Source organism: Bubalus kerabau, chromosome 11 (genome assembly GCF_029407905.1).
Source record: "Bubalus kerabau isolate K-KA32 ecotype Philippines breed swamp buffalo chromosome 11, PCC_UOA_SB_1v2, whole genome shotgun sequence".
NCBI lineage: Eukaryota > Metazoa > Chordata > Mammalia > Artiodactyla > Bovidae > Bubalus > Bubalus kerabau.
Genome location: NC_073634.1, coordinates 24,971,154 through 24,987,336, shown reverse-complemented (window position 1 = coordinate 24,987,336; position 16,183 = coordinate 24,971,154). Strand labels below are relative to the sequence as shown.

At 40.4% G+C, this 16,183-nt stretch overlaps 1 protein-coding gene across 11 annotated transcripts in view; it reads right to left on the bottom strand.

Moving 5' to 3' along the window:
- TMEM178A (transmembrane protein 178A) overlaps positions 1–16,183 on the bottom strand; it is a 142,387-nt gene that overhangs the window by 23,377 nt on the left and 102,827 nt on the right. For 5 of the 11 annotated variants that reach the window (XM_055539899.1, XM_055539903.1, XM_055539895.1 and 2 more), the window contains 2 exons: positions 6,886–6,999; positions 3,712–3,849 (listed from right to left, as the gene is read on the bottom strand). In XM_055539899.1, the coding sequence (XP_055395874.1) occupies positions 3,712–3,849; positions 6,886–6,999 (252 nt within the window). The other 6 variants (XM_055539897.1, XM_055539896.1, XM_055539902.1 and 3 more) reach the window with 6 other exon arrangements.

Sequence of the window (16,183 nt, the reverse complement as noted above, 5' to 3'; positions counted from 1 at the left end):
ATGATAATCATCATTCTATCACAATGGTGATCAAATGAAAGCATCATTTGAAGCTGAGGCACATACTCACTAGCAGTGCCCAAAGACAGTGCTGTCTGGTCAAGGGCAGCCTCCCACCCTGGATCATTAGTCTTATTTCCTTTGTCCTCTGGATACGCCTCAGTGACAGGGTGTGTAACCCCAGAGGACATGAAGTCAGAAGGTTTTATTTGGGGCCCTGTGCCCTTGGCCCTGCTGGCGGACTGCTTGAGAGCCCCAAGGGAATTAGGATAAGTGAGCGTTACAGCCCTGCTGTTCCACATGTGGGTAATCAAGAGCTGTCTGTATGCAATACGGCAGAAGGAGAGATGGTTTCCAAGTTTCCATTTTAACATCTTAACTGTCACATCACTGAGGATCTTCATTGAAGGTTTGACTAATAAATTCAGGTAGAGTGAAGATGCCAGCGCCTTAGAAGAGGCTAAGATTAGCATCAAAAATCGGTGGGAGTGACGCTGACTAGGACTGCCGAAGACATTTCTGCTTAATTAAAATCAATTCTTTTAACCCTTATTTGCTCTCATCTGCTGCTGCTACATGGAAAGGTCCTATAGCTAATTTATCTCATGCAGCGGATTAACACAGCTATCTCAGTGTTTACAAGGAAATGGAAAGGTATTATTTGTAGTAGCAAAAATGAAACAAACCTCCCTGAATCCCATAGTACAGGACTACAGCACAGCAAATCCCCTCCATGGAAGAAAATGCAGCTATTAAAATTGATTAAAAACAAAACACAGAACAATATAGGGACATGGGGAATGGATTTGGTAGAATGTTAAATGGAAGCCTAGAAAACAAAATACTTCCCAAATGATGAAGGTTGCAAACATTTTTCTTCTTTTTTTCTTTAAACTTTTTCTTCTGAAATAACTGTAGACTCAAATGCAGTTGAAAGAAGTAAAATGGTGAGTAGGATGGAGGATGAGTGGGAAGGAGGCTCAAGAAAGAGGAGTCACATGTACACTTACAACTGATTCATGTTGTACAGCAGAAATTAATACAACATTGTAATTATAACCCAATTAAAAAATAACTTGTGTGTAGGCAAGATCCTACATTACCCATCACTCAATTTCCCCAAACAGTAATGTCTTATATGACTCTAGGATAATAGCACAACCAGGAAACTGACAATGATACAATCCATCCACCTTATTCAGATTTCACCATTTTTATACACTCACTTGTGTGTGTGCACACTTAGTTCCACGGAATGTCACCATGTGTGCAGATTATGTGACCACTTTCATGGTCCAGATACAGGGCATTTCCATCATGAGAATGCCCTGAACTATCTACCCTTTTACAGCCATAGCCACTTCTCTCCCCTTTGTTTACTTTTTTCATAAGACAAAGATGTGGGCAAGACTTGGTTTAGGATAAGGAAAATATTTTAACAACCTAATTTTTCAGATGGTGACATCTATAAGTGGATTTTCCCTTTAGTCCAAAAAAAATGTTGTTTGGACAATCAAAGTCAAAAACAAAAAAGCCAAACAGTGTTATGTGGTGTCTGTTTATCCTCTGGGACTGGTCATCAAACTTCAAGTTCACAAGTTTGGGATTTTGGAGGGGGATTGCAGTGGGGTTTTGCTATTGTGGCTATTGTTCTGCTTATTCTTTTTTGTTTAACAATTGCACAGGACTTTGAATGATAAATCCTGCTGAGTCCTGAGTCAGTCTGGCCCAAAGTTACACACTCAGTTGAGGGTTGAGTGGAGGCAGGTGGGCCTGGCTCAAGAAACTCTGTTCCTAACTCTGCTCCTAGAGACCCAAGACTGAACTCCCACCTCCTCTCATTTAAAACTAAACAAGCCCCTCCGTCTCCCAAGGAATGCTCACTGAGGCTGGCTTTTATGGCCCTATGATTTATTTTTATGGCAACAATTGTTTTATATCTAAGAGCATCCTAAATTATCCATGCATTACCCACATTAAAAGTGTCCTTTAAAAACTAGTACTACTGAGGCTTTTGTCTGACCCTCAGCCCCTTTCATTTTCCTAAGAATACAACGTGGGGCCTTCTCAGGGCTGGGGGTAGTGAATCTGTACTTTGATGTCTATGAGGACGCGAGTTTGAAAAATGAGGCCTCAGCTAATAAAGGAAGGGAAGAAAAGGGAGAAGATTTTTAGCCTCCCAGGGCTACAGTCCTTCAGTCTCTGTGTAATCCCCCAAATTTGGAAAAGTTGATGTTCTAAGAACTTTTCCAGACCCAGGTGACTTCTAAGTGCTCTGTTTACAGTGATCATCCAGATTCCAGATCACTGCCAGTTACAGCCTCATATCACCAGGTAGAAAACGCACCCACAGAACTTAGAAGGAAGGGCCTCTGTGGCAGAACTGGGTTAGGCGGGCTGACTGGTTGACCATTTACCTGTCAGTCACGAAAGACAGAGAAGACAGTGCCAACCACCAACGGGTGCTGCTGCCTCCAGTTAACACCGGCTTGAGTAAGTGGCCATGACAATGAGAAGTGTCAGAAAACCCAGTCATGCTCACTTGAGTAACAGGACTCCAGAGAAGCAAAAATAGGCTTATTCAAAGTGCCTGCACATCTAGAGTAATAGCGCCCAGATGCTAAGTGTACTCGGGTGAGACTGCTAACTTGGCACTCACTCATCACTATCACACTCATGTCCTGAGAAGCAGCAGGAGGAAAGATTTTTTTCCCCAAAGCCACGTTCAATTTCAGCCTTCAATTCAGCTCTTTTGACTCCTTCTTAGGCAAAAATGTCCTTCACCTGCTAATTGGTAAGACCAGCTGTTTCTCCACACACTCCCCACCCAACCTCCTGCTTTGAAATGAAATCACTGCTCGGTTTAAAACCTTCTGGTGACTTCCATCACCCTTGGATTAAAATCCAAGCCACTGCCTGCTTCTCTGCCTCACAGGATGCTGTCCCTCCCCTCCTTGCTCTCCCACCACACTGGTCTCTCAGTAGCTCAAAACACAAGCATCACCCCAGCCCTCCTTGGGGCGTGGCATTGTGCCTTCCTCTGCCCGCAGCACACTCCCCATTTAGAATAGGGTCCCCTAGGCCAACTCATTTCTCTTTCTCACAGCTTTTATGGCTGTCATAAATGATCATTTGTGTCTTCCCACAACAGAAATGGAGAAGGATTTTATTGCCTTAATCTCTGTGTGTCTTTAGTATGTAAAGCAGTGCCTGGCCCACAGTAAGTCCTCAAAAAATATCTGTAGAATAAAATGAATGAATGTGTTTTTGTGCATAAAAATGATACCAGGGACTCCATCACTAATGATGGACTGAGCTGACCCTCTGCCCAGAGGCGTGGACTGTGCTGAGCTATCATCCTCTGCTAGAGGGTTCCTGAGAACCAATGGTCCACTTTTGCTAAGAGTCCACATCAGAGCTAGGGGGCAATATGAAAGAATGGGACAGAAAAATCAGATCTGCCTCATACGGAGATTAAACCCAAGACATCTCCATCTAATCTTGCAATGCACCACAATAGGGAAATCAGGACTGTGTTTTTAACATTGCTATTTTCTTTAAATTCTGTATTGCCTACCAAAGCCAAAGAACCTTTTGGTTGCTTTTCTCACAAGTGAAAATAAAATTAACAGAGAGATAACAAAGTGAAGCTACATGCTGCAGAATAGCCTTCACTTTTTCTGGGAAAGGTGTCAGAGGTGCTCCACGTACCTGTCATGAGGAAAAGGAGTCCAGCCACATGCTGGGTCAGGCTTTCCTCCCAGAAGAAGCTGACCGTGGCCACGATGCAGCCACAAAGCAGGACAGCCACAGCCATGCCCAGGAAGCCAGCAGTGATTCTTCTTAAATCTAATCTCAAATACAAACATCAAAATAACAAGAAGGAGAGTTATTGAAAATTAGAGAATGAAGAGCTCTGTATACACTGTGAAAATTAATAAGTTGCATGGATAGGCATAGCGTCTATAGGGCCAAGGTGATTTAGGAAATAAACTTCCCAGGTATTCAGTAAGAGGACAGATGGGGTATAACGAATTGAGGTATCAGCATCTGCCTTCTCTAAATCCATGGAAAAGTCCATACCAAGTAGAACACAGACCAGAGGACACCAGGGCAAACAAGGATTATAGATAACAAGTTACGTAACAAACTAAGAGTCTGTTTGCAAACAAACAAGGTTGTACTGAACAAACTGAAGAAGGTTTGCAAAAGATCTTTATTATCCTTCAAAGAGCAACAGAAACCTAGGTCGCCACCAACTACAGTGACTAATTAATTTGACTTTGGAGAAAAAGTCTAAAAAGTCAGCTACAGTGAAACATGGTTTTACCTGCACACCAAGGATGCCAATTATTTTATTTTTCAGTTATAGTTCCTCCTGCCTATTTTCAAAAAGAATTTGAGAAAGTGAAAGCAGTTGTACCTAAAATGGGACCCAAGATGCACATATAAGACATCTGCTCATAAAGGCCCTCTCCCCTAAACACAGGTCCTACAACTCATGCATCCAAGTACTCAGGTTAAGGAAGGGCTGTTTTCATGGCCAAGCCCACTGTATATGCAACTGTCAAGTTTGGTCTATCACAAAACCACCAATGGTTGTGATCACGGGGCCAGGAACCCATCCCCTCCCCACCTGCTGGGCCATAACCAAGAGATGGACTGACTTCATGTACTTTGGTGCACTGGGCTTCCCTGGTGGCTCAGATGGTAAAGAATCTGCCTGCAATACAGAAGAGGCAGGTTCAATCCCTGGGTCAGGAAGATGCTCTGGGGAAGGGAATAGTAACCCATTCCACTATTCTTGCCTAGAGAATTCCATGGACGGGGAGCTTGGTGGGCTATAGTCCGCATGGTTGCAAAGAGTCAGACATGACTGAGCAAAGAACACACTCTGATTGCCCACCCTCCTGTTATTTTTTCTATTTTCCTCTCTCCTTTTTAAAATTTGAATGAAGATACTTTTAAAAATTGTGGCTAAATTTCTCTGATCCCTCTTAAAGCAATAGATCCCAAACATAAGGCTGACCCTGGGGCCAGTCACCAGTCCTGGGCAAGGTGGATCATGCACACCTATGCACCTACAGAGCCCAGGCAATAGGCACACCCTGCTGCATGAGCGTGGGCGGCTCTGCCAGGGTGCCCAGGCAGACACCACCTCACTGTGTGCTCCTGCGGCTCCCCGGCAACTCAAGGTGGCGTATACACGGTGAATTACAGTAGCGTCCGGTCTTGGCCTTGTCACACATGGTTCATCCCTTTCTTTCAAAAGAATTTCTTATTTCCAGCTCAGAGCATCTATACTGAATCAGGGCATTGCAGCCTAGAAGGGAAAGTGTATACATCACAGAGCTAGGGGTCACAGACACAGTTCATTTAAAGGGGTTGTTTAATATTACAGTGTAGGTCATTTTGAGACATTCAATATCATCATAGCTCAGCCACCATAATCTCACAACCTCCTAAATTCCCTGTGATTCAAGTTTTATTTTCTATGGCCATTAAAACGTATACACACAAGGTTCAGATATAATCCACATGGGATTTGTATTAGTACCAGACATGTTAAGCTTATCTGGTAAACATGGTACAGATCACCAAGTGTGACTGTCTTGGAAAGAGCCACGCCTGAGACTGCTGAAAGCATCTTTCCATGAGAACCTCAAAGAGGATTAGGACAGTGCTCAACGTGGTCTTGTTGGGCAGTGACAGGGTACAAACTCAGAGTAAAGAGATAAGGTTCTTTTTCAGGACCCAGTAATGATCTTTTCTCACCTAAAACCAATGACTATGTGGCTTTCTGGATAGATGATTAAGGCAAAGAACCCCAAACATGCTCAAAAGTAATTATAAGAACACTTAGATAAGGCTCTAACTAAGGTCTGTTGAGAAATGACCATTAAGATCAGCCAGCCAAAAATAATTTTCAGGAATTTTCAGGTTTATTAAGAAATAAACCACATTTAAGCCAAGGACTTTCCAAGTTCTAAATGTGCCGATCACAATATCTATAATATTATACCACTGCTGTGGGCAGTATCTTAAGAGCTTCCATTTATGTGTTTGAGATTCAAAATAGAGCCCTTTGCTCTGCAGAGAGATTTTACTTTGCAAAATAAAACTCTGCCTTTGTAGTGACTTTGGTCACCAAACAAGATCACTGAAGTCCTTGCACTCACTGCATTGGAAATGACAATGTCAACCTCTGACTGGGGTAAACACTAAAAAGAATTAGGCCTAGTTTTTTTTTTACTTTCCTGTATTAGCTATCCCTAGGCAACGTGAATCAATAGTTTTCAGGTAAATATCAGTTTTCTTCAGTGTCACTCTGACAATCCTTTCTGACTTTCACATTTTCCTGACAGTAACAAAAGAGTTCCTGCCATCAAGATGTGGAGGTAACAGACACCTTCTGAGAAAATTATAACATACACTCAATAAAGATATTTGAGTAGAAAAACCAAGGTCTGAGACAGAAACGGTAACTAAAATGAATATTGGATAAACAAAACAAAAATAAGAGCACCTAAGGTATAATCTCCTGGGCTCATTGAGACAATTACCAGATCAGGGCCTTGTACCCCATGACTTGGTAAAGGAAACACCCAGGATGTGGCTTGTATACAGATGCCACCAGGACAGACAAGCTCTCTGCACTGTCTCCCAGAACCCCAAGCCTCACTCTCACACGTCCGATCTGCAAACAAGCTGTGACCTTGGCATGGTGACATGACCCTCTGAGTCTCTGCCCAAGTCAGATGGGGCCCAGAGGCCCACGCAGGATCAGCACAGCATCTTTCAGTCCAGATCTGAAACGGCTGGTGGGAATGCTTTTTGTTCAGAAAGACACCGCTTCCTCTCTGACCCTTTCCCGGAAATACTCACGAAGCAGGTGCCATTCATCTTGCTGGATTGTCTTGGTCAAATTGAAAGGGATGTTTCGTAAGCGGATTGGCTGAGAAAAGTGGTACTTGATGGCTGTACATCGCTGTGCAATACCTTGAAGGAAATAAGAAATGTGAGCTACTAGTTTGTGCATTTGTAATAGAATTCTGGAAACTGAAGGCAGGATAATGCATCCTAAACTGGCTTGAAGGGACAAGGGAGAAGAATCTATTGATTACTCTCATTAATAGAGACACGTCAAAGCAGTAAAAACCCAAAACATGAAATAATTTTTTAAATCATGTTTCTACCTTTGAATGTATTAAATTTGATAAGAATCTAAACTCCCTTAATTGTTTTTTTCAACACTGAATTTGTGTTAATTAAACACAAAACTCCTCAAGGAGACATGGTCTAAAAGTATACAGAGGATTGGGAGAAATCAGCTTGGAATGTTAACACAGATAAATCTCATGCATCCAAATTTGATCCAACCTCAAACTCTCAAATAATCAAAAAGTACATCAGGAAGTGTGTTGTTTGTAAACCAGAAGACATTTTTCCATAAAGAGCCTTCCACATGATGGTTTAAGTGGTAATTAGGTCTCCAGACAACCCACAAGAGCCTAACTAGCCTTAGAGTAGCTGAAGTAATTCCTTAATACAAATTTTATTGATCTGAATTCAAGGTCCTAAGAGAAAGGGTAATATTAAAAGGAGAAAGAAATGTGTTTCCTCCCTTTTCTGGTTGTTTGCATAATATTTTGAAAAGGGAAAATACTCACTACTTTATCTAGCAACTTCTTCTATATTCCCTTCCAATCCATGCTTTTATTGCATAGATTAACACAGGCCTATTCTTTCCCCTAAAATTTGCTGAATCCAACAAAAGTATCTATCTTCATTTCGAAGTACAATATAACAAAACTTTGTTCTTTCCTTGTAAATCACCGTGATCAGTTGTTTGGATAAATGCAAACTGATTAGATTAATTTTAAAGAGCTGTGAGTAAATGTTAATCCTTTAACTCAAGCAGCTGTTAAAAAATATTCTCATAGATGCAAATAAATCTCTAATTGGTAGACTTTGAGTAAATGTAATAATAAAGTGAAATTTTTTTTAAAGATCAGACATTGAAAAGGGAGATTAATATTTGAGCACAGTTAATATCATGAGCCAGTTAGCCCCTGATATGAAGGCACCTACAGGATCATCTCTCATAAATAGTTTCTCAGTCATTAGTGTACGTAAGAATCACCTGGGGAGATAGTTTAACATGCAGACCCTGGACCTCACCAAAGATCTTCTGAATCAAAAGATTTGGGACAAAGCCACAAACCTGACTTTTAACAAACATCCCAAGTAATTTTGATACAGGCAGCTGAAAAATACTACCCAAGACTATCTCTGGTTTTTGGAAGCTTATTTTTCTTTTCCTTATGAAACCACAGATTCTCCAAAAAGCTCAAAGCTCCCTTTTATTTTTCTCCTTGGTTGTGAGGTCTATAAGGCATATAAGTTCCGTGTTTATATATGTTATGTGTTTATAAGTCAGAAAATTCCTGTGCTTACAAAGAGCAAATGATCTGGGCTGAGAATAATAATAGATAACAGACTGAAAATGTATTAATGGTTTACATTTGTGTTTTTCAAAATTATCATTCTACTTGATACTCATCCTTGGGCTAACTTTGAGGCTCTAAGCAGGAACTGAAGGGCTAAAGCAGAGTTGAACGACATGCCCCAACACACACACACCATCCATCAGCAAAGACTGGTAACTTATTGGTTCTAGGCAGTTAAGGACATTTCTGTACAGTCATTAGCTTCCCACTAAGCTAGTCAAGCAGAGACTCTAGGGCCTACATATGACAAAGGATACAGACTTCACAGAATTAGTTCAGTAGAGTCACTGAACAAACAAACAAACAAAAAAAAACAGTGACACAAAAACAATAACAAACTCTGAGCAGGAGGGAGAATCTAATTTCCAGAATTGCTATATAATTTTAAATGCCCAGTTTCAACTTAAAACTACAAAGCAAACACAGAAAAGGAACATATGACTCATACATAGGAAAAAAAAGGTCAGTCGATAGAAACTATCACTTGAAGAAGCCCAGACACTGGATTTACTTAACCAAGACTTCACAATTCAAAGCTTTGTTTCTTGGTTTTTGTTTTCTGTTTTTAACACACTGCAAAACATGTGAGATCTTAGCTCCCCAACAATGGATTGAACCCCTGCCCCCTGCAGTGGAAATGTGGAGTCTTAACCACTGGACCACCAGGGAAGTCCCTAACCAAGACTTTAAATCAAATGTTCTAAATATGTTAAAAGAATTAAAGGAAACCATGTCCAAGGAACTAAATGCAAGTGTGAGAATGATGTTTCACCAAATAGAGAATATCAGTAAAGTGATGAAATGTATGAAAAGAAAAATAAATAGAAAATCAAAAGTTGAAAAGTGTAATAACTGAAATTTAAAAATTTATTAGAGGGGCTCAACAAAGTTTTGAGCAGGCAGGAAAAATAATCAGTCAACTTGAAGATAGATCAATTGATATTATCCAGTCTGAGGAATATAATGGGAGTCCCAGAAATGAGGAGAGGAAAAAGGGACAAAAAGAATATTTGAAGAAATAATTGTCAGAACTTTCCCAATTTGGTGAAAAACATGAATCTATACATCTAAGAAGTTTGATGAAGTAAAAAAAGGACAAACTCATATTCAGACACACCATCATCAAATTCTTGAAAGCCAAAGATGGAGACTCTTGAAAACCACAAGAAATAAAACAATGTATCATATGTAAGGACTCCTCAAAAGATTAGAAACTGATTTCTCATCAGAAACCATGGATGTCAGAGGGAGTAGAATGACATATTCAAAGCACTGAAAGAAGGATTGTCAACAAAGAATTTTAAATGCAGCAAAGTTATCCTTCAGAAATGAACAGGAAATGAAGACATTTCCAGTTAAACAAAAACTGAGAGAATGTGTCACTAGCAGACCTGGCCTATAAGAAATAGTAAAGGAAGTCCTTCAGGCTGAATGAAGCAACAGTAACTGAATCCACATGGAGAAACAAGCAAACAACAAAACCATTTGTAATGTTACAAAACAGGGAAACATAAATGGAATTACATTAAATATAAATAGACCAAACATTCCAACAAAAGCAGAGATTGCATTACAGATAAAACAACATGATCCTTATGTGATACCCACTAGAGACACACTTTAGATTCAAAGACACAAGTAGGTTGGAAGTAAAAGATGAAAGAAGATACACCATGAAAATAGTCACCGAAAGAGAGATGGAATAGCTATACTAAAATCAAACAAAATTAGACTTTAAGACAAAAACTGTTATTAGAGACAAAGAAAGACAATTTATAATGATAAAAGGGTCAACTCACTAAGAAGATATAACAACTTTAAACACATTTTATCCACTTACCAACAAAGCCCCAAAATACTAAAAAAAAAACAAAACTGACATAATTAAAGGAAGAAATAGACAATTCAACAGTAATATTTGGAGACTTTAGCACTCCACTTTCAATAATGGTAGAATAGCAGAGAGTCAAGAAATAAACAGAAGATTTGAACAACACTATAAACCAACTCGACAAAACAGGCATCTACAGAACACTCCACCAAACAGCAGAATATACGTAATTTTCAAGCGTACATCAGACACTCCCCAGCATACACCATATTTTATGCAATAAAATAAGTCTCAATGCATTTAAAAGTCATACAAAGTATGTTCTCTGACTGCAATATAATGAAATTGGAAATCAATAACAGAAGGAAATTTTGGAAATTCAGAAATTTGTGGAAATTAAGTAACACTTCTAAACAATAAATGAGTCAAAAAGAAATTACAAGGAAAGTTTAAAAACACTTTGAGATTAATGAAAACAAAATCACAATATGGGAAAATCTATGAGATGCAGCTCGGAGAAGGCAATGGCAACCCACTCCAGTGTTCTTGCCTGGAGAATCCCAGGGGCGGGGGAGCCTGGTGGGCTGCCATCTATGGGGTCGCACAGAGTCGGACACGACTGAAGCGACTTAGCAGCAGCAGCAGCATGAGATGCAGTTAAAGCACTGCTTAGAGGGAATTTACGCCTGTAAATGCCTATATTAAAAGAGAAAGTCTCAAATCAGCAGCCTGACTTTCTGAAGAAACTAAAAAGAGAAGAACAAACTAAACCCAAAGCAGAGAGATTACATAATTAGGGTAGAAGTAAAGTTAGTACTGATTAGAAAAATGAGGAAAGTTTTTTTAAAAAATTGATTTTTTAAAAGATTAATAGAATTGATAAATCCTTATCTAGACCATTCAAGGCAAAAGGAGAGAAGACTTGAGTTACTAAATTCAGGAACGAAACAGAAGACAACACTTTACAAAAACAAAACATGGTAACAAGAGAATACTGTGAAAAAATTATATGTCAACAAATTAGATACTACAGATTATATGAGAACTTCCTAGAGAGACACAAATTACCAAAACTGACTCAAGAAGAAATAGAACATGTAAACTGATCGATATCAACTAAAGAGCCTTGAGTTAGTTATCAACTTAGTTTAAAAAAAAAAGAATTCCCACAAAGGAAAGTCCAGAACCAAAGAGCTTCACTGGTGAACTTTACCAAATGTTTAAAGAAAAATTAACCATGTTTCATAAACTCTTAAAAAAAAAAAAAAGAGGAGGGAACAATCCCCAAATCATTGGATGAGGCCAGGTTTGCCTTGATACGAAAAACAAAGGCATCACAAGAAAAGAATATTACAAAACATTTCTTATGATTATGTATTCAAAAGTCCTCAATAAAGTACTAGCAAACTGAATTCACCAACATATAAAAAGGATAGAACATCATGACCAAATGCAATTTATGCCAGGATGGTAAGATTGGTTCAACATAAGATGAATTGATATAATATGCCTTATCAATAGAATGAAGTGCAGAAACCACCTCATAAATGAAAAAAAAAAAAAGCATTTGTCAAAATTTGATACTCACCAATTCCCCTAAGAACTAGACATAAAATAGGTATTATTAATTCCATTAGGTGGGAGGAAAAATCTGATGCTCACAAAGGTTAAGTAACTAGACCAAAGCAATAGTACAAAGTACAAAGCAATAACCACACTTTAACATATACAATGTCACCCAAACTTTGCATAATGCTCACTCAGGAAAGTTAGGAATCCTTACTCTTTTAGAAATGCCTCTTAATTCTCTGGGTGGTGAGACCTGTAGTTAGTTTGTTTTCATGGAAAGGCATTTTATTTTAAACACGGGAGTATATAATGTCAATCCCAAACTCCCAATCTATCCTTTCCTCTCATCCTTCCCCCCTGGTAATCATAAATTCAAAAACTGTAGTTATTAAATGAACTGTCAGTTTGAAGTGAAAAACAAATTTTTCAGTTTAGTACAAGCATATGCTCTTTTGGAAACAAACCTGATACCGAAATTGAGGCTTCTGTCTGTACATTTTCCATACCTTTCAACACACATTATTCAGAGACTGCATTGGCTCATGGTTGACTCAGTGGCCTCATCCTTCCTGCATCTCACAGAAGCTGCTTAAGGCTAGATATGGGGTTGGACTGGGAAGATTGCTCTCAGACTTAGAGGGCTGGCCTTCTACCATCTCCTGTGCTAAGAAAATCTTTGGTCCCTTGCTAAACATCATTACTAATACTCTCAGAGCCCATCTCCTCTTCCACCCCTGCTGGAAATGGGTGTGATCCCAGGGGGCAGAGGCAGTAGCAGAAAGGAGGCGGGCTGCCAGCCCGGTGTTCTTCTGCTTCCCACACGTGCCAGGAGTGAGGTAAGCAGTGCACACACAACCAAATTACCTTTCCTTCCCCAGGAGGCTTCCAGGCTAAATTTAAACTGCCAAGAACTCTGAAATGAGAAGACATAGGAAGTGGGGAGAGTGACAAGGTCTGAATGGAGCATCTAAAATCCCAAAGATTAGGAGTATGGTGGGGAACCCAGAGCAACTTCCTTGAGTTTGCAAGAAAATGCTCTACAGCCCAGGAGTTACACTCCCTTGAAAGATTATTCGAGATTTCAGGCAGAAGTGGGGGTAAAGATGGAGAAAGGACAGATCAGCAGTAGGGTCAGAGGCCTGCCATTAGCTCTTTTATATCCTTTAAACATTTGTTCCACCATCATAGCAGAAAGTCAAATCGATTTGAAAAGGAAAGTATATTATTAAGCTCTAATTTCCTATAGCATGCACGTAAAACTGACAAAATGAAACTTCATGAAAATCACACAGGAAAAGACCTGCAGTTGCTTGATGGTTTGCTAAAGACAAAGTTCTGATAAAAAGACAAGAATATGTATATACATAGAGGGTGGTCAAGATAGAAGTTCCGTGAGATATATTGAAGAGCGATACTGTGAAAATCCACAAGGAGGCATTAGATGCAAATTTTTTCAAAGCCATGCATGCAAACTTTGAAATTAACTGGCTTTCCGGGCTTAGAGAGCAATGAATCTGGTTCTCTGGAAAGGAACACAAAAAGCATGAGATCATAGCACCAGATGGCATCACACAATGGGGGGAAGAGACACGCAGGGGGTTGAAAAGAACAACTCGTGGTCTATATTTAGTGATTAATTAGCTTCTTAAAGGGCCAATCAGTTCAGTTCAGTCGCCCAGTCGTGTCCAACACTTTGCGACCCCATGAATCGCAGCACGCCAGGCCTCCCTGTCCATCACCAACAACAGAGCCACTCTAATGATGATATAAACCACAGAATAAGATATATAGACTATGCTAAAGACGGGGCTTAGGGGCTGGTGAATTTCTGTTGTTTCTGATGCTTAAGAAAAATGAATCAAATTCTGAGCTAAGTTACAGAAACACATACTCTAGGTAAAATGACTGAGAAAAGTGAGAAACAGCAGAAGATGCTGTAAAAAATCATCAATCAATGATGAGGCAGTACATGCAGTGGCTAAAGGCCTTGCAGTCAGCCAGGCTCAGATGTGAATCCCAGCTGTACGATTTTGGGCAAATTACGTAACCTCTCTACGACTCAGTTCCCTCATCTGTAAAAGAGTGGGAACAATGGCAGATATTTCATGGGGTTATTGTGAGAAACAGAGATAGCACAGGATGTGGCCCACTCTAAGGCTCAGTAAACGTCAGCATTGGATTACGAGTTATCTCTCAGCATCTGCCCATGTTCACCACCAGAACAATCAGACACACTAGGAGTCTGAACCTTAAATGAGCATCGCTGCTGCTGCTGCTGCTAAGTCGCTTCAGTCGTATCTGACTCTGTGCGACCCCATAGACGGCAGCCCACCAGGCTCCCCTGTCCCTGGGATTCTCCAGGCAAGAACACTGGAGTGGGTTGCCATCTCCTTCTCCAATGCATGAAAGTGAAAAGTGAAAGTGAAGTCGCTCAGTCGTATCCGACCTTCAGTGACCCCATGGACTGCAGCCTTCCAGGCTCCTCCATCCATGGGATTTTCCAAGCAAGAGTACTGGAGTGGGGTGCCATTGCCTTCTCCAAAATGAGCATCGCACATCAACCCAAATGCACAGAGAAATACACACACTCATGAAACACCTGACTGTACAATGGTCTAACCAGTGGCTCTCCTCTTTCCTCTCCTTCTTCACCACCTCTCAAGACTCCTATCAAGTCTTCACTTCACACCGGAACAGCTGGCTAACTGGCCAATTTGCCACTATTTCCCCACCTTCTACCCTACCCTGCATGCCACAGATAAACTTGCTGTGTGAAGGTGTGGGGCCTCTGGAGCCTTAGGTGCTCATCTATAAGGTAGGATAGGAAAACCTTTATGATTGTTGCTATATCCACCTGCCTTTCACAGTATCATGAACTTAATATGTTTCTTTAAATTGATAACTCTACCAAAGCCTTTGGCTATGTGGGTCACAATAAACTGTGGAAAATTCTGAAAGAGATGGAATACCAGACCACCTGACCTGCCTCTTGAGAAACCTGTATGCAGGTCAGGAAGCAACAGTCAGAACTGGACATGGAAAAAAAAAAAGAACTGGACATGGAACAACAGACTGGTTCCAAATAGGAAAAGGAGTATGTCAAGACTGTATATTGTCACCTTGCTTATTTAACTTAATATGCAGAGTACATCATGAGAAACACTGGGCTGGAGGAAGCACAAGCTGGAATCAAGATTGCCGGGAGAAATATCAATAACCTCAGATATGCAGATGACACCACCCTTATGGCAGAAAGTGAAGAAGAACTAAAGAGCCTCTTGATGAAAGTGAAAGAGGACTGAAAAAGTTGGTTTAAAGCTCAACATTCAGAAAACTAAAGATCATGGCATCCAGCCCCATCGCTTCATGGCAAATAGATGGGGAAACAGTGGAAACAGTAGATGATTTTATTTTGGGGGGCTCCAAAATCACTGCAGATGGTGACTGCAGCCGTGAAATTAAAAGACACTTACTCCTTGGAAGGAAAGTTATGACCAACCTAGACAGCATATTCAAAAGCAGAGACATTACTTTACCAACAAAGGTCTGTCTAGTCAAGGCTATGGTTTTTCTAGTGGTCATGTATGGATGTGAGAGTTGGACTATAAAGAAAGCTGAGCGCGGAAGAATTGATGCTTTTGAACTGTGGTGTTGGAGAAGACTCTTGAGAGTCCCTTGGACTGTGAGGAGATCCAACTAGTCCATTCTAAAGAGATAAGTCCTGGATGTTCATGGGAAGGACTGATGCTGAAGCTGAAACTCCAATACTTTAGCCACCTGATGTGAAGAGCTGACTCATTTGAAAAGACCCTGATGCTGAGAAAGATTGAAAGCAGGAGGAGAAGGGGACAACAGAGGATGAGATGGTTGGATGGCATCACTGACTCAATGGACATGGGTTTGGGTGGACTCGGGGAGTTGGTGATGGACAGGGAGGCCTGGCGTGCTGCAGTTCATGGGGTCGCAGAGAGTCGGACAAGACTGAGAGACTGAACTGAACTGAACTGAACTGAAGTGGGACAGTTTTATTTGCCATCCTGTAACATTGTATTTGTTTTAGAATTCTGTATTTATTTGAAAACAAGGTGTCTTGCACAAGGTAGGTGCCATTTAATTGTATAATGAATAGCTTTAAAGCTGTGCCAATGTAGCAGTGTCCACATTTAGGCGAACAGAAGATAAGAACATTTCTAGGGGACTCAGAGCAATAAGCTCAGAGTTTTCATTGTCCAACTCGTCTTGCTCCTTCTGAGACCATACCATCAGCTTCCTC